General features: G+C 45.1%; 1 protein-coding gene across 10 annotated transcripts in view; it reads left to right on the plus strand.

Annotated features, from left to right (window-relative positions):
• The first annotated feature begins 672 nt into the window (after window positions 1-672).
• The window catches only part of CREBRF (CREB3 regulatory factor), a 29,025-nt gene continuing 7,697 nt past the window's right edge, over window positions 673-22,000 (plus strand). For 2 of the 10 annotated variants that reach the window (XM_055717633.1, XM_055717640.1), the window contains exons 1-6: window positions 673-793; window positions 10,479-10,656; window positions 11,665-11,790; window positions 14,854-15,937; window positions 16,455-16,556; window positions 20,309-20,503. In XM_055717633.1, coding sequence (XP_055573608.1) covers window positions 10,648-10,656; window positions 11,665-11,790; window positions 14,854-15,937; window positions 16,455-16,556; window positions 20,309-20,503 — 1,516 coding nt within the window. In that variant the 5' untranslated portion in view covers window positions 673-793; window positions 10,479-10,647. Of the gene's footprint in view, window positions 794-3,122; window positions 8,007-10,478; window positions 10,657-11,662; window positions 11,791-12,443; window positions 12,576-13,884; window positions 13,990-14,853; window positions 15,938-16,454; window positions 16,557-19,898; window positions 20,286-20,308; window positions 20,504-22,000 lie in introns of those variants that run through there. The other 8 variants (XM_055717635.1, XM_055717641.1, XM_055717634.1 and 5 more) reach the window with 8 other exon arrangements.

Here is a 22,000-nt window from a genome sequence, read left to right on the forward strand (position 1 = left end):
GTTCTGAAGTTTATGGAAGTTTGCTTTTCCTCTACTGGAAATCACAGAAGCATTTTACTCACGCAAAGGGCTTTAATTTAGTTGTCAGAGGTGGGTGGCTGGTCCCTCCTTTCGAGAATCACATGTTACAAAGCTTCTAGCGGGAAAAATGGTTTTTTTTCTTTGTATTGTAAGGGACTATGCATTTTAGGTACAGGGGAAAGAACTTTTGTTCTTTCACCACAGAGGGGTGAAATGCAGTTAAGTCATCTGAACAATAGAAGAAATATTCTTTACAAATAGTAAGATAATACAACTAGGGAAATTACTACTAGGAAGACCCAGCTGTTCTTAAGTGATGGAGGCCTAACACCCGTCCTTGTGAGAGGTGGCTCTGTGCATGGCTGGGGAAAGCACGAAAACCACGAGGCTGGCGGTAGCAGACGAACGGAGGAGCAGGGCCGGGCACAGTGTCAGGAGCGGCACCCCCCCCCACAGCAGCGCCAACCAGCTGGGTGCGGCCCCCAGCACGCACTGTCCACGGGCACTCGCCACCCTGCCTTAAATACCCCCCGCGCGCCTCGCCGCCGTCACGTGATGAGGGAGGCCCCGGCAGGGCGGCGGCCGCCGATTGGCTGGCGCGGCCTTCCCCCCCCGCCCCCGCCCGCCCTCCCTCCCCACGTGAGGGGGGCGAGTCACGCGATTTCCGGGAACCCGTCAGGAAGGGACATAAACAAAACAAACCCCGAAGCCGCATGGAGGGTCCGGGCCGGAGCGCGCGGGGCGGCGCCCCCTGCTGAGCCCCGGCCGCCCGGTGAGTGCGGCCCGCGAGGGGCGGCCTTGGCCAGCGGCTGCGCCCTGGAGAGGCGGGAGGGCGGCGCGGGGTGCTGCGGGGCGCCCCGGGGGACGGGGCGTGGGGGGGTGCTGCGGGGGGCCCCGGGGGACGGGGCTGCCGGCCCGCTACCCCCGCTGGAGGGGCGGTGGCGAGCGGCGGGCGTCCCGGCGGGGAGGAGGCGGCGTTGGGGTGTGCGCGCCGGGCAGGGGGCTGCGGGGCGCGGGAAGGGGTGTGTCTGCCCGGCTGCCGGGCGCCGAGAAGGGGACGGGGATGGTGCACAGCGGACGGGAGCGGAGCGGAGCGGCGGGAGCCCACCGCCCCCTCGGCTCCCCTCGCTGCGCGGGGGGGGTGTGGCCGCCGGTGCTGCGGAGAGCAGCTGTGCGCGGGGGGTGTCCAGCTCCCGGAGCTGAGGTTTCGGGCCCGGTGGCCGGAGGGGGTGGGCAGCGCCGATGTGGCTTGAGGGCGCGGTGAGAGGGGCTGCGGAGGGACGTGCAGGGGACGGAGCGCGGGTTTCGCAGCGAGTTGTCGGTGTCCCCTCCAGCCGCCGTCCGTCAGGGGCGGCCCGCGCCTTTACGGGGAAGCGGAGCTGGCAGCGAGCGGCGGGGAAGCGGAGGCGCCGTCCTGCCGGGGAGAGGGGCCGTGCCGGCTGTGCGGGGCGGAGGAGCTGCCGCGCCGGGGGTGGGGAGGGCTCGGCGGTCCCTGCGCTCTGGTGCTTTTCAGGCTCGGAGTCGCCTCCTCCGCTTTCGACCTGTTTGAATGCTTGGGACGGCCGGGGGGTGACCGTGGGGTTTCTCTGGCTGGGGCGTGCTGGTTGCTCGGCGGGGCAGCTGCGGTCCGTAGGGATAGCTGCGGGGCCCGAGGAGGTGGAGAGGGGTCCCGGCCCGGCGGAGGGGGCTCCGCGAGTGGCGGGGCAGGGCGGCGGGAGGGACTCCGCTCCGACACGGCTTTTTATGTAACGGACCGGAGCGGGAGGGGGGGTACGAAGGCTCACTGGCGAACCGCAGCCCCGGCCGCTCGGGAAGGGGCTCCCCGCGGGCAGCGGGGGCTGCGCTCCGGGGGAGGCCGCGCCGACCGCCCCCGGCCCTCGCGTGGGCCGCAGGGCGGGGGCTGCCTCCCGCGGGGCAGGGAAGCCCTCCGCGCCCTCTCCGCCACGCCGGGGCCGGGGGCAGGCCGGCGCGGGCTCGCAGCGCCCCACAGGCGGGCGGACGCGGCTCGGCTGCGCTCGGGGGGGCCCGGGGCTGCGGCCGGTCCCCTCCGGAGCGGCGGAAGGGGGTTTGTTTACATGTCGCCTCACCCTAGCTTGAAAGGGCCGCTGGGCGGGTGAGCGGCGTGGGCGGCGGCGAATGGGAGCGCGCGTGGCTGAGGAGCGAGCCATTGAGCGGGCGGGGAGGGCGGGGCGGGGCGGTGGTGGCCGGGCTAGGCTGCGCTCCGCGCTGGCTGGCGGGGCGGCCATGTTGGTTGGGAGGTGTGTTAGTGGGTCAGGGGCGGGGGCGCGGTGTGGGCTGGGGCCGAGCTGCCCCTCCGAGAGCTGCCCCTCCGAGAGCTGCTCCCTCCGAGAGCTGCCATGCCGCTGCCCGCGGGAGGGACGGGGGGCTGCAGCAGTGCCGCTGGCTGCTGGTACCTGCGGCCCCGTCTCTCCGGAGCGCTTTGCCTCCGGAGCCTGTCACTGCTGGGGGTCGGGCCGCCGGGGTCCGCAGGCGCGGCCGAAACCGGCCGGCAGCCGGTGACAGCCGGGGGTGGGGTCGGGCGGCTCCCGAACACAGGTGGTCCCGTTCCCCACCTCTGAGAGGAGACGGGCCACGTTCCTGCCGCCTGCTGTGCGCCAGTTCCCACAGACTGTGCTTAAAAGACACCGGTAACTCCCCCGGGCCGCTCAGGAGCCGCCTCGGGTGCGCCTCCGGCGTTCGGTGTCTCCCCACACGGGCGCTGGGCACTTCTCCACGCCTGGATTAAGCTCACACAGGCTTCTGAGTGGGGGGGCTGCTCGCCAAACACCCTCGTGTCACCAAGGGCCGAAGCCTGGACTTTTATTTCCCCCCCGCCCCGAGGGTGAGTGTAGGAGCCCGCGGTTCGGTCGCTGAGGTGCAGCGTGGCCAGGCCAGCCCACGGGATTCCTCAGGGAATTGTCTGATGTAACCGATCAGATATCAAAGATAACTTCGCGACCAGCATTCACTGTGTCACACACGCTCCGGTATGAAACATGGGCTCTTTTTCAGGTTTCTCTACGTGACAGGCTGAAGTTTCAGTCGTTCAGCCAAACCAGCTGAAATGTTAACTTCTTGTTTAGAGTAAGCAAAATCTTTGTTGTTGCCACTTGAGGGTAACTTCTTGAAATCGGGTTCTGATACTGTCTTTCAAACACTTAAAATGTTTTGGAGTTGATGACAAAAAGGCCTTTGGCCTAAGGTCGCTTAACCAAGTGCTTCTGCATGGCCTTGTGGGGAGAGTTAATTGTTATTATTATGCCTGTGTTCTCATAGTAAGAATTACAGAGAGGCAGGCACAGGTGCTTTAGAAACTTGGCCGATTTTTATTGTTGGCAACTTAAATGAGAAGTCAGAAATTCTATGGGTAATACATTGGGTCATAGTTTTAGCAGGAAAGGTTTCTTGTAGAAATACCAATGTTCAGTGATAATACTTTCTAGAGGCGTGAATAATAAGGCAGAGACCTCATACAGTGCTTTGTAGCCAGTAGTTTACCTGAGCAAAGAAAGAATTGTTCTGGTTTTGATGGGAGATAAATCTGCAGCAAAGGTATCAAGCTGTTGAACATCCTCGCCGTGTTTTTTTAAATAATGAGAGTGGCAAAGAGCTTCTTGAAGGACAAAGGTTTGAAGTCCCTTCAGTGTTAGCAGGAATTAATTGGGTATAAATAGAAGCTTCTGTCCAGCTAATGGACTGGTACATAATGTGTGGCGCAAGTGAGGGAACACAGTGGTTTAGATTCGTATGACTTGCATGTCCATACTGTGTGCTTCGTGAAGCATTTGGTGCCTCATAAGAAGTGCTTGAAAGTTGGTATTGGCTTGAAAGTCAAACCAAAAGTTTTCTGAAAATCATACATTTTAAGGTGTAGACCTTGCTATAATAAATTGCCTGAATATATTATTACATATATATATATTAAAAAATACTCCTGTTCTGAACTCTTACGTTGCAGTTTTTTACTTTTTGGACTGTTTTGACTGATGCGTTTTTCTGATTTGTTGCTGACTTTGAAGTATGGTGTACTGGTAACCAATTTCTAACCAAAGTATAACAAAGCATAATCTTACAGTATGAAGAGTAGACTAGATCGTACCATTCTCTTCATCATAAGAGGGTTTTTTCTGAGAACTTTAGAATTATTTTTTTTTCTTACCTTGAAAGACTTTGCACTGTTAGAAAAAAATACAGAAGCGCGTGTCATGTAGGAATGCAGAATATTGCTGGAGACTGTAAGCTAAATTGTTGTCTAGTTTTGCTTTTGTTTTCTGTCTTTGCTTTGGCCACATTCTGCCTCAGGGGAAGTCTCTGGCTCAGAAAAAGATCAACTCCCCTAACTCTACGATGGCATTTTAATAAAGATTTATGCAATTCATATTTTAACAATAAAAACTGTTTAAATTTAGTGTGTTAATATAGTTCTAATAAGTTTAACACACTGCATGTCCCACTCTTGGCACTAAAATAATAATAAAATCTCAGTCTTTGCTCCACAATGTACAGAAAAGGTAGCACTTCTAGTAGAAATATGTTATTCTGTGCATAGTCGTTATAAAATATGTAGATGCAATACGTTGTTTGTTGGATAAAAAAAAACCTAAACTTTTTTTTTTTCTGCCTCTTGCATGATGATCAGTTATTGGCATCTGCCTGTTTGCGTATGCAGTTGCACTGAAGTAGAATACCCCCCAAAGCTGGGTAGAAGGCATTGAGGTGTAGGGGTATTCGTTCAGACAAAGAATGTAGTGCTGTATTCTTTTTGGTAATTCATCAGCTCTTTCACCTCAGGTGAAAGCATGTGTGATTGGAGACCAGAGCTTCTGTTTAGTGGTATCACTTCCGGATATTGAAGTTCATCTGCTGTGAGCAAGTAGGATCAGAAGAATAATTGGTGGGGGAGGCCAGCAGAGAAAAAGGAACAAAGACAGGGAAGTAGCAGTTCCTTCTCCTGAAGGGAAGAGGATTGAAAGAAGTGAAACAGTCTTCATATCCTTAGTTCTTTTACATGGCAATGCTCCATCAGACTTAGGGTCTGGGTGTCTTAAGCAGGTGTTGTTTGCTCTTCAGGGTAAAGAGAGCAAAAGGCATAGTGTCTTAGATGCTTATGCTGGCATTTTAGTACAAATACATCACTGAGAAGGTAGAGGGAGTTGGCTTCTTTGGATGAGCAGGTGAATGAGGCTACTGTTGGTGGAAGCAGGGAAGACCTCCTACAAGAGCTGACCTGCTACAAAAAAAAAAAAAAACACCAAACGCAAAACCCAACAACAAACAAAACGAACAAAAAAGAAAGGGGGAAAAAAAGGGGGGGGGGGGGAAACCCCAGAAAATAAAACTTACTGTCTTTGTGGTGAGGAGAAAAGTACAGTAATTTTTCAAAGGCTGGCTGATAACTGAAGATTCATGTAGAAGGAAGAAAAAAACCTTGATAGTAAGTTCTGCACTTGAAGACTGCATTGAGCAAAGTTTGTTCTGTAATACAAAACAGTCACAAACTGGAAGGAAAAAAAGGTTTAAGAGAAGTGTAGAACTTCTTGCATCTCTAACTGTAGTACTTCATAAAATGTCCAGATACAGCAAACGCTACATAATACATAATGGTTCTTTTAAAATATGTGGTATAGGTTTTGTACATTCTCTGAAATTCTGAATTTGGCATTTTGAATGTTTTAGCCTGAGTTTCTAGGTTTATCATTGGCAAGCTCTTGTGACATGCTATTTTTTTCTCTGCATCAAAAATGTAACTTCGACAAACTGTACGATGCAGGCACCATCATGAAAAGTGTAATTGTTCGTGTAATGTATTTATAACAGGCATTTAGCTGCTGTGATAATAAGCACTGTACAATCAGCAGAATGGTATAGCGATGCTCTGTGTGCTTTTCAAATGGTACAAAATACACATCTGAATTGAGACAGAAATAGCAGCTTTAGTTACAGCTACAGTACAAATGATTCATACAGGTGACTGAGGGAGATTTCAGAGTTGTCAAGCTGAAAGCTGGCAGTTTAGTTTTTTCTCTTATAGGGGCTTCTTTGGAGATAATGTATTGTCACAGAAGGGTGGTTTACTAGTCTAGGGAAGCGGCACGTGCATGGTAACTGCCGTGCGTCCCTTTAATGCTGCACAGTTTGAGTTTAGGTCCTGCTGCCTGCCAATTTAAATGTACTGCTGCGTCAGTGATGTCATGTAATAAGCTTGCTACTGGATTGTTTGAAGTTTGGCCTTCCCAGGTGTCTTGGGACCACTGTTAAACTACTCTAAATGCACATTTCCAAAAAGTAAATGTAAATGCAGAGGATTTTTTCATTAGGATTTGTCTCTGTAAAGCAGGTTTTGGTTGCTTATTGATGACTGATGGGGATTTTAACCAATGCATATATACATGCCTCCATCAGTACCCCAAATTCTTAAATGTTAGATGAACATAGCAGTTCCTGAGATGTCTTGCCTTTCTCACCAAGTGAACAAGCAAGCCTCCCAGGAGCAGGGCGCAGCTCTGTACTGATGTGACTCAAGAATCTGCAGACACGGAACCAGCTCAGGGACTGGCTCCTTAATCACCTTAATCTGATTTAACTGCAGGCTGCTGCCAAAAGGAGTGGCGGCACCCTGCCCGGTGCCTCGGGCTGTATATTCCACCTGCGATTCAGTTGTGAAGCAAATGCAGGATTTCTTAACCTCTTATCTCTGCATTTGGGAAGGGCTGATGTAAGGCATTAATGAAAATTGTCATGAAGTAGAAATTCCTGCTATATTTATCTTCAGTAATTCTTATACCGCTATTCTTGAGCTGTGCCACAGATCTTTCAGTTCATTCAAATCTGTATTCATTATAGATAACGTAACAACTGTACTAATCTGTTCTAACTCAGTCTTGGGCTGAGACTGCCAATAATAAATTCTGTAAAAACGGGACTTCAGCTGCAGTCTACAGAGTTAATTTCCTTCACAGTGAGTTCAGATTTTACATCTGTGCTTCCGTGTGTGTCATTGACTTCTGCTTTACATCTTTATTTACCAGTTCATGAAAAAATACTGGTAGTTAAATGTGAACACCAGTCTTTTAATGAAGATTCTTGATGATTCTGAAAAATTTAGAAACCAGTGGGAAGTGGGTCTGCTTTGTTGGGAGCATGAAGCATGCCTAGATTGGGCAGCTCCCTGAGGCAGTGTCTTTCTTTTTATGGCTTCACCATGTTTCCCCTCTCCACAGAGCTATCAAGAAGAATCTTATGTTGTAGAATACTTGAATAGATCCTAATGGGATTCAAATCACATTTAAATAATAATATTATAAAATGTCAAGAATGAAATATAATTACAGGAACAATCAGATTAGCTGATACACTGCTTTGACCCCAGAGGACGTGCACTGTCATTCTTAAATGGTGCTATAACTTTATAGCTAAAAGATCACTCCAGTCTTTGAGATGTTGAAAATATTTTTAACATTTATTGTCTGTTTTGAGGGGTTTTAAATAAATAATTCAAAAGCCCCCTGGTCATGACACTTGGAAGCATTGGTTGGTTGAAATCAGTGTCAGTACAGGTTAAGTTTCTCCCCTCTTTCCTTGCTGTGTATGAAACACAGTGGAATGGCTTGAGGAATTCCCCCTCCCTGGCAGTGCGTGGGGCCAGGCTGGATGGGGCTCTGAGCACCCTGCCCTGGTGGAAGGTGTCCCTGCCCGTGGCGGGGGGTGGGGTGGGAACTAGATGGTCTTTCAGGTCCCTTCCAACCCAACCCATTCTGTGGTTCTACGAAGTAAGTGTTCTAACAAAACCCTAACAAAGAATAGCTGGCCAGGAAGCAGCAAACATCTCCTTTCTGTTCTCTTAACGTCATGCAGTAGCAGGACTTTGACAGTCTCCCGTGTGAATGCAGACGGTGGTGGTGTTCTTGGTGTTGATGTCAAAAGTATTAATCTGATGTTCTGTTGAAAAAGGCATCGATCTCTGCTGTTCTCATATGGAGAGTAAGGTACTAAGGTGTTAAAGACTATATCCTTCTTGCCTCTTCCTTAGCATAGGAGAACATAGTTTATTTAAGAACAAGCCCTTTCTCCTAGATCAGATGAGCCTGAAAAGTGAATTAGTCATTCATGCCACATGTAACAACACAGGAAGGACTAGTTCTGCTGCAGTGTGGCCTTTGTGGGGTGAAGGGAGATGGAGGTTGTTGAGACACGTTGCCCTGGGGCACAAACTTAAGTTTAAATGTATTTATCCTAAAACTTTAGGATAAGGAAAAAGAGTTCCCTGGAAATTTTAGAGCAGAAAGAAAATTTTCTCAGAAGGGGCTGGCCCTGAATTGACACAGGGCCTTACAAGAAATGTCTTGCTTTGGCAGTGGTAGCATGGTTTTACTGAGAACATGTGTGTAACTGGGGTTGTAATTGTTCTTCATATTTTAGCTATTATTTGAAAATCAGTATGTTTTGATAAGTAAAGACTTTTTTGTATAGTTTCTCTTTTTACCACAATCTGATGGTGTATATGCTGAATTTAACAAAATAGTTGTATCTTAAAGGAGGAATAAGTGCAGGGATGGTGTCATGTGCTGGTGAGAGCAGGGTTCTGAGCGTAGCTCTGCTGTAGAAGAACACTTCTACTTGGCTATTTGTTTTTCAAAACAAGCAAATAAACACAGCCTGAACAAATTGCACCAAAGTCCGACTTAGGAGCAATGCTGAGTGAAGAATTTTGCTCAAAGAAACAAATAGTTTTTAACTGATGTTGTGGTTTAAACCCAGCCAGCAACTAAGCCCCACGCAGCCACTCGCCCACTCCCTCCTGCTGGGATGGGGGAGAGAATTGGAAGGGTAAAAGTGATAAAACTTGTGGGTTGAGATAAAGACAGTTTAACAGGTAAAACAAAAGTCATATGCACAAGCAAAGGAAAGCAAGGAATGCATTTATCGCTTGCCATGGGCAGGCAAGTGTTCAGCCATCCCCAGGAAAGCAGGGATTCACCACACAGTTGCTTGGGAAGGCAAATGGCATCACTCCGAATGTCCCCCCCCCCGCCCTTCTTCTTCCCCAGCTCTTTATTGCCGAGCCATGTGGTGTGGAATAGCCCTTTGGTCAGTTGGGGTCAGCTGTGCCAGCTGTGTCCCCTCGCAACTCCTTGTGCCCCCCCCGTCCTCCTCGGGGGGCGGGAGGCAGCAAAGCCCTTGGCTCCGGGTAAGCGCTGCTCAGTGGCAACTAAAACATCCCTGTGTTACCAGCACTGGTTTCTGCACAAATCCAAAACATAGCCCCATACCAGCTACTGTGAAGAAAACTAACTCTCTTCCAACCAAAACCAGCACAACTGGTAATGCTGAAAAACTGTACACGTATGATGATTCAGGTTTTTGATTATGCCCCTCTAATGCTGCTATTTTGTTAAAGAGGCTTTTTATATAAGGGTAGGGATCCTGCAGGCAAGCAAGACAGAAAGCAGCATCCCTGAAGACAGTGTAGTTACATTACATACTAAGGTTTCATACCATTAATGATTTTTTTTAATTGGTTTTCATATAACATTGTTCTTTTTTTACTTCCTGTTACTTTTTGTAAGTCTTTTGTCATACTTTTAGTGTAGGTATAGTTCCTGATGTTTGTGCTAAGGTGCTTGCTTTTCTATAGTTCATTTTTTCCTTACATTGTGTAAGAATGCAGGATTAAGCAGGGTATGAGGCTCAGAAAAATAGATATAAACTGAAGTAGCAGCGGGTCTATAGAAACTACTAAACTGTTAAAATTACTAATAGATAAATTGGACCAATTTGAACATGTGCCTTGAAATTAATAGAGAAAATATTTTATTAAGCAGCTCTGAATTTGGCACAATTTTTAGTTTGTTCTATTAGGGAAGTCTATGTCTTCCCTTCCTCTGCTGCTGGGCGGTGAGCGTGCTTGCTGTAATCCCTCTGCCACTAGATGTTGCTGTATGAGTGATTGATACAATCTTATCTGATGCTGGATGGATTAATAATATTTTAAGCAAAGGAAGAGATCCAGCTGAAACAGTATTACTGCCTATTCCAAAATAAGTATTTTGAGACGTTTGCCTGAGACATTTTTAGATTTTATTGGCTCTTTTATATTAGTCATAAAGATTGTTTCTCTCTTGTATACCCAGCAGTACGCTAGGCGTCATTTCCAATTAGGCAGACTTTTCTTTTCATATGTCTGTAGAGCTCGTGGCCTTGGTAGTGAGGAAAAAAGGCAACAAAATGTAACTCAGCCAAAAAGGTTTTTGCAGGAACTCTGCTCTGTAGCATCTGTGGCTTTTCATTTGATGAAAGATGGCAGGGGAATAAAATTGCTATATATTCCAGCATGAAGAATAATCACTTTTCAGGGGAAATTTTTGTCTTTACTTCACTTTGGCTGTTTTTTAAGCACTACCTCTTTGGTGAAGGATTACTTACCCTCCTTGGGGCTTTGCTGTGTTTATTCTACACAGAAGTCTACAAATAGAAGAGCTCCATCAGGGTGAACTGCAGTTATCCTAAGGAAAAAATTCATTGCACAGATTGTGTAAACTTACTGAGACCGAAGTAAAGCTGGAAAGGAAGCTACTAGTGCATAAAACAAGAAGTTTGGAATTGGATTTGGGGAATCTGGGCTTGGAAATGCCTCAGGTAAGTCTGTTACGGTTTTGTTGGCTTCTGTAAATAATTTTTGCTTCATTATTAAAAAAAAAAAAAAAAAAAAAAGATTAAGAGTAAATTTGATTGGTGTTACCGGGGAGAATGTATAAGATATTAAATGGTTTATATTTTTTAGTGTCTCAGTAGTGTCTATGGTGGAAGCTATGTTGCTGCTCTTGGTACTGTATTTGTTCACACAGCAAGATTCAGCAAAGTTGTCTTGATTAGGGTGGATGCCTGGAGAGCAGCCTTTTATTACTGCAGTGATTCACACATCAGCACACTGAATGACTTTCAGCAGTACAGTGTTTCTCCCTTCCCAGCCCTCAGGGCAAGTGTGTCTAGAAGAGAAATAGAGGTCTGGAATTAAATCTAGCAGAAAGCCTTGCTGCCCATTCCCTATGTGCCCAGTCATCCTGCGTAATGTTTTCTTGCAAAGTTCCACTTCATTCTCAAGGGCTATGACACTCTTGATTTAGTTGTAATAAATTTTGCTTTTGTATGATCTCAGGTGGAAGTTTCATGAATCCTAATGGTTCTAAAAGCAGTCAACACTGCTTTAGTACAGAATGGTTTGTATTGGGGTGAAGGCCTTCTGAGTGTGTTAGTGCCTATTGATAATCGCAGATCTTGCCAGGACTCACTCCTCTTCTACAAGTGCTAACATATTCCTAAGCTTGGCAAATGCATGAGAATTTCAAACCAACAGAAAAGAGTGAATGAGCAATGCTCTTGCAGCTGCATGATGAATAGAAATGTGACCTTTAATCAAAGAGCTGCATGTTGTTAGCTGCTCTTAAAGCATTCTCTCACTCTGAGAAATGGGGTTTCTCCATCTCCAAAAAACACCTTTACTTGTGTAGGTAAAAACATTCCAGATGCAAGCATAGCACAATTTCGGGGACTTGGATGAAATGGCAATACTCTTTATGCTTTGTTGAAGAAAAGAATACGCCTTTTTCTAGCATGCTTCAAATGTCAGTGTCAATTTTGTTGTAGCCCAGTGTGAGTGGAATGGACCCTCCTTTTGGGGATGCCTTTCGGAGCCATGTGTTTTCAGAGCAGACTCTGATGAGCACAGATCTCTTGGCAAGCAGTTCAGATCCAGACTTCATGTATGAACTGGTAGGTCATCTTTCTGTGAGTCTATTAATTTCCTCTCCTTGACTAATACCCTAGTTCATGTAGTAGTTAAAGGGTTATTTATTACAAGATTATTCATTACTGCTAGCTGCTGATGAGGGAAGAACATAACCGCTTGTCCAGCAAATGTAATGCTTCCTCAGTAGCTAGCTGCTGATGAGGGAAGAACATAACCGCTTGTCCAGCAAATGTAATGCTTCCTCAGTAGGCACTTGTTAAAGCTGGTCATCAGGAGAGGCTTGATAGACAAGTTGCATGAGACTCTGCTTTACAATCTTTTCTGCAAGAGTAACTATATGCTACTTCACCCAAGCTGTGGAGGCAGGGTAAGCAAAATAAAAATTGACTCTACTTATACGATGTTCTTTTCCCCCTGCCACCACATCAAGGGAGAAAGGTAGCTCATAGCTGTTAATTGATCATGTTAGAATGAGGTTTTCCAGGGGCTGGTAACCTTGAGCATATTGTGTTAGGTACACAGCAAAGATAACGTAGCTTAATAGGGACTAGAACAGCTTGCCTGTGATGTCTTCCATGTTTTAAATACATGGATATGGGTACCAGTCAAGTTCTGATGACCAGGTGAATTGCAAAAGCAGAAAAAGAATTGAGCAGCATTTGACTTCTACCTTTAGCAATTTCTTTAGAACCTGATAGCCTTCTGTGATGGAATGCCTAGCTGGGTAGATGAGGGGAGAGCAGTGGATATAGTCGACCTTGACTTCATTCAGCAAGTCTTCTGACACTGTCCTGCGACATCCTCATAGGTAAGCTCAGGAAGTGTGAGTTAGACAAGTGGACGGTGAGGTGGATTGAGACCTGGCTGAATGGCAGAGCTCAAAGGGTTGTGATCAGTGGTGCAGAGTCTGGTTAGAGGCCTGTAGCTTGTGGTGTTCCCCAGGGATCAGTGTGGGGTCCAGTCCTGTTCAACTTATTCATGAATGACTGTTATGGTTTGACCTTGGATGGACACCAGGTGCCCACCAAAGTCACTCTATCACTCTGAACCCTCAACTGAACAGGGGAGAGAAAAAATACAACAAAAAGCTTGTGGGTCAAGATAAGGACAGGGACATCACTGAGCAATGACTCTCACGGGCAAAACAGACTTGATTTGGGGAAATTAGTTTAATTTATTACCATTCTAATCAGAGTAGGATAATGAGAAATAAACCCAAAACTTAAAAACACCTACCACCCACCCCTCCCTTCTTCCCAGGCTCAACTTCACTCCCAGTTTTCTCTACCTCCTCCCTGCCAGCAGTGCAGGGGGATGGAAAATGGGGGTTGTGGTCATTTCATTACACATTGTCTCTGTCACTCCTTCCTCCTCTGGGGGTGGACTCCTCACACACTTTCCCTGTTCCAGCATGGGGTCCCTCCCATGGGAGACGGTTTTCCACAAACTTCTCCAATGTGAGTCTTTCCCACGGGCTACAGTTCTTTGCATTCTGCTCCAGCATGGGTCCCTTCCACGAGTTGCAGTCCTTCAGAAACAGATTGTTCCAGCCTGGGTCCCCCACAGGGTCACAAGTCCTGCCAGGAGCCTGCTCTAGCACGGGCTTCCCACAGGGTCACAGCCTCCTTTGGATGCATCTGCCTGCTCCAGAGTGGGGTCCTCCATGGGCTGCAGGTGGACATCTGGGTCTCCATGGGCTGAGGGGCACAGCTTGCCTCACCATAGTCTTCACCACAGGCAGCCAAGGAGACTCTGCTCCAGCACCTGGAGCACCTCCTCCCTCTCCTTCTTCACTGACCTGGGTGTCTGCAGAGTTACTGCTCTCATGTATTCTCACTCCTCTCTCCAACTGCAATTTTGTTGTGCAGGTTTTTCCCCCACCTTCTTAAATATATTATCCCAGAGGTGCTGCCGCGCTCACTGATGGGCTCGGCCTTGGGCAGTAGCGGGTCTGTCTTGGAGCTGGCTGGGACTGGCTCCATTGGGCATGAGGGAAGCTTCTGGCAGCTTCTCGCAGAACCCACCCCTGTAGCCCCCCCACTACCAAAGCCTTGCCATGCAAACCCAATACATGATGAAGGGACAGTGTCCCCTCAGCAAGCTTCCTGATGATACAGAACCGGGAGGAGTGGCTGATACCCCAGGAGGCTGCACTGCCATTCAGCGAGACCTGGACAGGCTGGAGAGTTGGGCAGAGAGGAACCCAATGAAGTTCAGCAAAGGCAAGTCAAAGGTCCTGCACCTGGGGAGGAACAGCCCTGTGGAGGCAGCTCTGCGGAGAAGGACCTGGGAGGTCTGGTGGGCAGCCAGTTGCCCGTGAGCCAGCCATGTGCCCGGGTGGCCAAGGCCAGTGGTGTCCCGGGGTCATTAGGAGCAGCGAGGCCAGCAGGGGCAGGGAGGTGATCCTCCCCCTCTGCTCTGCCCTGGCGAGGCCACGTCTGGAGTGCTGTGTCCAGTGCTGGGCTCCCCAGTTCCAGAGACAGGGAACTGCTGGAGAGGGGCCAGCGGAGGCTACAAGGATGATCAGGGGACTGGAGCATCTCCCTTGTGGGGAAGGGCTGGGAGAGCTGGGCCTGTGTAGCCTGGAGAAGAGCAGACTGAGAGGGGATCTTACCAAGGGCTACAAATATCTTCAGGGCAAGTGTTAAGAGGACAGGCCAGGCTCTTTTCAGTGGTGCCCAGTGACAGGACCAGGGGCAATGGGCACACAGTGCAACACAAGAAGTTCCATCTGAAAAGGAACAGGCTGCCCAGGGAGGCTGTGGGGTCTCCTTCTCCAGAGACATTCAAAACCCACCTGGACGTGACCCTGTGCAGCCTGCCCTAGGTGACCCTGCTTGAGCAGGGGGTTGGACTGGATGATCTCCAGAGGTCCCTTCCAACCCCAACCAGTCTATGATCTGCTGGTGAAGCGCAGAAGCTGAACATCATTCTGACCCTCAAAAGAAGCTTTTAGTTGAAACTTGAGGTGTCTTTGTACATTGTTACTCTATTACACTTCACTGGAATTAAGTTCACCATACTAAAGAGAGGCAGAGATGATTGATACTTTTTTTGTATTAATTTTTAACTTTTCTTATGCATAGGACAGAGAAATGGACTATCAGCAAAGCTCCAGAGACAACTTACTTTCAATGGAGGACTGCAAAGACCTTGAGAACTTGGAGTCTTTTACAGACATCCTGGACAAAGAAGCTGCTCTCACCTCAAAGTGGGAGCAGTGGGACACCTACTGTGAAGACTTAACTAAGTACACTAAATTAACCAGCTGTGACATCTGGGGAACAAAAGAGGTGGATTACTTGGGCCTTGATGACTTTTCAAGCCCATACCAAGATGAAGAGGTGATAAGCAAAACACCAACACTGGCTCAGCTTAACAGTGAGGACTCCCAACCTGTTTCTGATTCACTCTACTACCCTGATTTGCTCTTTAGTGTAAAACAAAATCCTTTAAATTCTTTGTTACCTGGCAAAAAGATTGCAACCAGAGCAGCAGCCCCAGTCTGTTCTTCCAAGAACATTCAGGCTGAGGCACCTTTGTCGGACTGTGTTCAGAAGGCAAGCAAACCTGCAACTCAGCCTGCTTCCAGTACGCAAATCATGGTGAAGACTAATGTGTACAATAATGAAAAGGTGAACATTCATGTTGAATGTAAAGACTATGTTAAAAAGGCAAAAGTAAAGATCAATCCTTTACCACAGAGCAGACCAGTGCTGAGCCAGACGCATGCTGATGCAGCAAAGGAGAACACCTGTTATTGTGGTGCTGTAGCAAAGAGACAAGAAAGAAGAGGAATAGAGTCTCCGCATAGTCACAGTACACCTCCTATTTTGCCTTTTAAAGAGACTCAAGAACTGCTCCTCAGTCCACCCCAGGAAACCCCAGGGCTTATTGTGGGGGAGAGCAGTCTTTCTGCCAGCACATCAGTGTCAGATTCTTCACAGAAGAAAGAAGAGCACAACTATTCTCTTTTCGTAACAGACAGTTTGGGTGAGCAGTCAGCCAAAGGAGACCCTGAGGAAGATGAGGATGATGAAGACGATATTGAAGATGAGGACCATGATGAAGGATTTGGTAGTGAGCATGAGCTGTCTGAAAATGATGATGAGGAGGAAGATTATGAGGATGATAAAGATGACGACATCAGTGATACTTTCTCAGAACCAGGTACCAGCAACGTTGGGCTTTATTAACAGAGGTTAATGGATTTGTCTGCCAAGTGGGAAAGAATGCTTTTGAATGCTTTATAGTTACAGATGAGCAACACTGATCTTAACTTACAAACTTTCATCCCAGATTTTCTAAGTGCTTTGCAAAATATAATTAATGAAAACTATACAAGGTCTTTATTGCCCTGTTTCAAGCAAAACTGCATAAACTGTGGTCATGCAACAAAAATAATGAGAGAATACAGGAAACCTAGCTTGTAGCCTAAGGTTGTAGAGCAACTACCTGCAGTTGTTGTCTTTTTTTTTTTTTGTGGCTTGATGATAGGATGTGCAGAGCTTTCTAGTGTTTCAGTAGGTTGCTGCTTTGGATTTATCAGGGCTGTAGCTCTTGACAGCTGGTATGAAATCATAGCCTGAGTGAAGCTACTCAAGTCCTACTGTAGGTATAGTTTTCCACAGAATCCGAAGAATACCTACCACTGAAACTAATCAAACCGTTTCTTGGTGGTTTTCAGCAGTAACACTTAGTGGGTCTTCAAAGGATACTGAATTCCTCTCTTCTGCATGTAGAAATGGAGCCCTAACAACAGAAATAAGAACTAACCTTCACCTAGAAGGTAACGAAGCGGTAACATTGTGTAAAACTAAAATCTGAAGTGAAAGGGACAGGACTGTAACCAACTATTAGTCTCATTGTAGAAAGTATTAAAATATTCACATTTTATAAATGCTTTGTAATAGAGTATAAGAATTAAGGTATTCAGACATTTGGCAGTAATGTAACTTCAAGGGGAAAGCAGCTGAAATTTTGCCTTTTTAAAAACAGCAGCTTCCCTAAAGCTTGTCAGTGTTTGTCATAATGAACTCTCAGATTAGATTATTTTTTTAAGTGGATTTCCTGAGTTGGCATTAAACTTGTCAAGCATTATGCCCTTTATGTTACTTTTACATGTACATAACACATTTTTATTAGCATTTTAAAATTCTCTTCCATGTACATAACACATTTTTATTAGCATTTTAAAATTCTCTTCCTCCCTTCTTCTGAATTGAGCTCCCTCTACTTTTGGGGGCTTTGAGTAGCTATTACAGCTCTGCAATGATTGCTGTACTGCACAGTGCCTTGCAGCCCACGGAGGCTTGTTGCACAGAAAAAGCCTGGTACCCTTGAAAAAGGGGTGTCGTATTAAAATTCTGGGATTTCCGTTGGTGGAATTACATTAACTGTTTGCCATTTGTTCGAATTGTACTGAGAGCAATTGCTCTCGCCTTCTAAATACAACTACATTGTGCGGTACAGTAACTGAAGCACTTGTACCTTTCTACAACTTGAAGTGAATGAAGCCATTCACCTCAAGTATGGCGATACTATGTTTCATGATATGTTTTGATTATATTAGAAGGTGATGTCTCCAGGTATTTTAATTATGTCCGTCTTGTACTTTGTGTTGCTTTTTTGCCTTTAGAATAAAGGTAAATACTAGGCATAAAGTTTCTAAAAACAGGCATGGCATGGGAAGATTTAACTTTCCATAGTACTAAAAGCAAAATCGGTTGATAAATTTAGAGTGAAGATGTAATTTACTGAAAGGACAAAAAATTATCAGTTATTGCTGGCCCTCTGATGTATTTTATACAGTTTGCTTTTGTTTGTTCTTCATGTATGGGTTTTGGAGTGCATGAAATACTTCCTTGAAGCCGTAGTGTTGTCTGAGGAAATAATTAGATATAGTGAACTTCAGGAACTTGCAGAAATATCTAAAAATGTGACTGGCTATCAACAATGTTTTTACTGTCACCATGGTACAGGTTTAGCAGTTTTAGTCAAATAGTTACTTGGTCAAATACCAATTGCAAAGGTAATTTATTATGGGAATTATCAGCCCAGACCTTTCTAGCACTTAAACTTTTTTTGCCATTACTGGTGTATTTTATCTATCTCATTTAATAGAAATATTTGGAAATTACTATTTCTCCCATCGAGTAGTGACTACTAGAGATTCCAGAAATGGGAGATGCAACAACTGATTCAGTTTCCAGTAGCAGCTTGAGAAGAAATAGCTGAAAGGGAAAAGTGCTTGTAGAGACATGGAGATTGTTTAACAAATTCGTGTTGCATCCTCTGAGCACCTGGACCATCAGATGGGGGAAGAAGACTCTTTATATTTGACAGAAGTCAGTATGACTTAATGGTAGGGAAAGGGTTTTTTCTGGTTTTGTTTTGGTGGAGGTTTTTTTGCTTTTAATCTGGTAGGATGCAAAAGTCATGTCTGTCCTGTTCCTGTTCTCTTTTACTGAATTTAACCACGGTGAATTTAAACCTAAAACCATAGTAAGAGATGTGAACAAAGATTTTTTCAGGAGGGACTTGTGCACGGCTTGACAGGTGAATATAAGAACCCTTTCAGACTTTTTAGAAGCCTGCCAAAGAAAGTGAGACTGCGATATGATCTTTGCTAAGAGGAGAGTTCAAGGAGGATGAATACAGCGCAGAAAAGCTAAACAGCCACGTTGGGCTCCTAGATGTTATGGACTAGGTTAAGACATTGTGCGCTAGATTATTCTATGTAACTTTAAAATGATAGCAGGTCAGTGTTAGTGTTGCAAGGCAGGATGCATTAAGTCAACATAATTTAAGTTGCTAACTTAATTATAGTTTAAATAAGCAAACAGGAAGTCTTGATTTTAACCTTGTACATTTGTACACGTCAGCTCTTAAAGAGATTTGTTTTCATTGGTTGGCTTAATTCTGTGTTATCATGGAGATGGGCTAAATTTATACATATCTATATAATGAGTTGCATAGCTTGACATGTTTTCTCAAGTGGAAAGTAAGTGAGGTTTTTAACATATAGTATTTGATACTTATGTCAAACAGCATTTGTGTAAAATGGAAGTACAGTTAAAAATATTTATGGTATTTGAAATGTAAATTGTCATAATAATTTTGGCTGTATAAGAGAAAATGTTTTATAAAACATGCTTCATTGTTTGATTTGCCTTTAAAATGCTGTCTTTTTAATGCACTAGAGAATCAAAGTAAATGAGTTGACAAGATTACTAGAAACAGAACTTTAAAACTGATTTCATCCTTCTGCACACCTAACTTATTCATACTTTGGGTGATGAGGTGAGAGTCAGACCAAAGCAAGAAAGTTTGATTTTCCTCTTTCAACTGGTTTTTCAAGTGCAAACAGACTGACTTACTGGACTGTTTTAAAAAGAAGGAAGTGTTTTTGTGCTACTGTTAAAAGATGAAGCAGAGCTCAGGCATGTGGGGTCAAGGCTTCTTAAGTATATGGTCCTTTTGGTGGTTGGCTTTTCTTTTAGCTTCATCAGTGTATGTGGTGTTTTGAAATACATTCTTTTTATAAGTAAGTGTAAATTATTACATGGCATTTTACTACGAAAGGCAATGCAGTTGTCTGGGGTTTTTTAACCTTAGTATAGTTTGTCTTACTTTCTGAAGCATACATAAGATTTTAAAAACTGTGGTTTGTGTTTACATAATTACTCTATAAATATTTATGCTATGTAGGTAATGGCATTACAGTTTCCTTGTACTTCATGAACAGTTCATCTTATCAAGTGCGTCATAATATACCTGTAAAATACTGTATAGTTTTACTGTGGATCATTTTTCTTCATCCCACAAAAGAGGTGAGGAAGAGATTGAACAGCTTGTGTCCATATCCCTTCAATTTAGATGGTCTTTTCTTATGGGCTTTAGGTCATTGTCCTGATAACAGAGCCCCTTTCCTTGAATCTAATAGAGAGGGGTGGTTTGATTTATTTCCCAAAGGCATTCAAACTCAAAAAGGAGCAGGAGTTGGACTCAGTGATCCTAATGGGTCCTCTCCAACTCGGAATATTCCATGACGGAATAATTTTGCTTTCTTTGTTAGTCTTTCGCTAATCCATCTTCATTATATGCTCCTCTTTCCATGCTTTTTGATTAGAGATTAATGAAAATGTGGAGGCGAGTTAGGATTATGTTCCTGCACAGTCATGGAGAAAATTGTAAGGGTGGAAGAACATGCTTCAGCAGCTGTTGTCTGTACCCTGCAGTGGTGTGATTGTGGGGGGAGAAAAGCAACAGAGCTTAGGGGGCCAGAGAACATAAATGGGCTTTCAGTGCATAAATCATTTGTCTCTTTTCAACTAACGAAGCACCATCACTGGCTTAATGTCCATCCCTGGATTTAAGGCAAGTAGCCAGTAGTAGTTGACACTGAAAACCAAGTCTATTAGATAATGTAAAACAGGCCTTGACTGTGGTTTTGCTTATAACTTGACTACTCAGTCCACTGTTAAAGGGCTAGAAACAGTTTTGTCAATATTATATAAACAATGCAATGCATCCTTTTAGGGTATGAAAATGATTCTGTGGAGGATTTAAAAGAAATGACTGCAATATCCTCTCGGAAAAGAGGCAAGCGAAGATACTTCTGGGAGTACAGCGAGCAATTAACACCATCACAACAAGAAAGAATGCTGAGGCCATCTGAGTGGAATCGGGATACGTTACCAAGTAACATGTATCAGAAGAATGGTCTCCATCATGGTAAGAAGGGAGTCCTAATTACAAGTGAACGTCTTTCATTCTGACACCTTCAGTAGCCAAACTCCCATACTTGCAAGTGCTGAGAAGTTGTGTTTTGGCCATGAAAATAAATCATTAAAACACTGTAAGTCTGTTGCTCAATTAGCAGACTTCTGCACAGTGTCCAAGGAAGGCACAGTGAATATACAGTAGTAACTTTCAGTGTGGTTTCTTCCAGAGGAAGGTGGATGAATTGAGAATTGTAACTTCCAAGGGCTTTCAGTGGAAACCCCAAGAGTTTGAAATTTTCTCAGTGTGATACTGTAAACACATTGGATGGGTCGCTTGGCTGGTGTTGGTCCTGCTAGCTGTTGGGTTTCAGTCTTGCTTGTGTCAGAAGCAAGCTGGAAGTGATCTGAGATGCAAAGTTCATGTTAACTGCAGTATGAACTAGAGGACAAGCAATAAGGCGTAACTGTCTCTTTCTGCTCCTCCCTACTTGTTTCTCCCACCTGTGTGAATGCAGCACAGTGAAGCAGTTACTCTTCTGTGAATAGACCATTTCTTTAAAATACCTTCTTGGAAACATAAACCAATTGGTCTAACAACTGTGTTTTATTCCCGTAATTTTTTGATTAGGAATTTGCTGTACCGCAGACATGACTAACATCACCCAGAACAAACCACCCTTAGGAGTAATGTTTGTTTTCTTGTCGCAGGACCTCTTTTGGTAGGCTGCTCCATTTGATTTAGGCTTTGAAGGAGAAAATGGAAACCAGCTTCCCTGGTTGTAATGTTAATGTTCCCTCACAGTTGAAAATTACTGTTCTTAACATGGCAGTTTACCTTCTGTTAAACCAAAATATATTTTTGTTGTTGTTGCTTGTAGGTTTATTCAGGGAAGAAAATATTATTTTAATCTGCTTAGGTTTTCTATGCAGGTTTATCTTGTCCCTATCTAAAGTCCCTATCACTGCTCCTTCTTATGAAGGCTTATATCTATACTTGTTGTTGAACAACAACCAAACATGCCTTGAGGACTCAGTCCCACCAGACACTTGGAGGAGCAAGTGACCTTTAAGTCAGGTGTGTATGCAAGGGATTTGAAGGATCAAACACTACTTAATATCCAGAAGCTACAGTATATAACACATGCAGGATTTTTTTTATTTTCATATACATACACGTTACCAAGGCCATCTACTACCTCAGATAAATCATGCTAAATTATCAGCTCTCTAATAAATATTTCTGTAGCTGGTTTTGTTAGTTTTACTAACATTTTCATGCAAGTGTCTGTAACAACTGGAATTTTTAACAGAAATCTAGAAAAAGACACATGGCAAGGGGCAGAGAATCTTCAGGAGCATAGATTTTGTCTTGGAATATGTATATCTCTTCAGGAAAATCTGGCCCTAAATAGCTTCAAATACATATAAAAGGGGTTAACTGGCCTTTATGTGGATCATTTAAGCTCAGTGTCACTGAAGATTGTTTCAGTATGAGGCCTCAACACTC

Source organism: Falco cherrug, chromosome 8 (assembly GCF_023634085.1).
Source record: "Falco cherrug isolate bFalChe1 chromosome 8, bFalChe1.pri, whole genome shotgun sequence".
NCBI classification, from domain to species: domain Eukaryota; kingdom Metazoa; phylum Chordata; class Aves; order Falconiformes; family Falconidae; genus Falco; species Falco cherrug.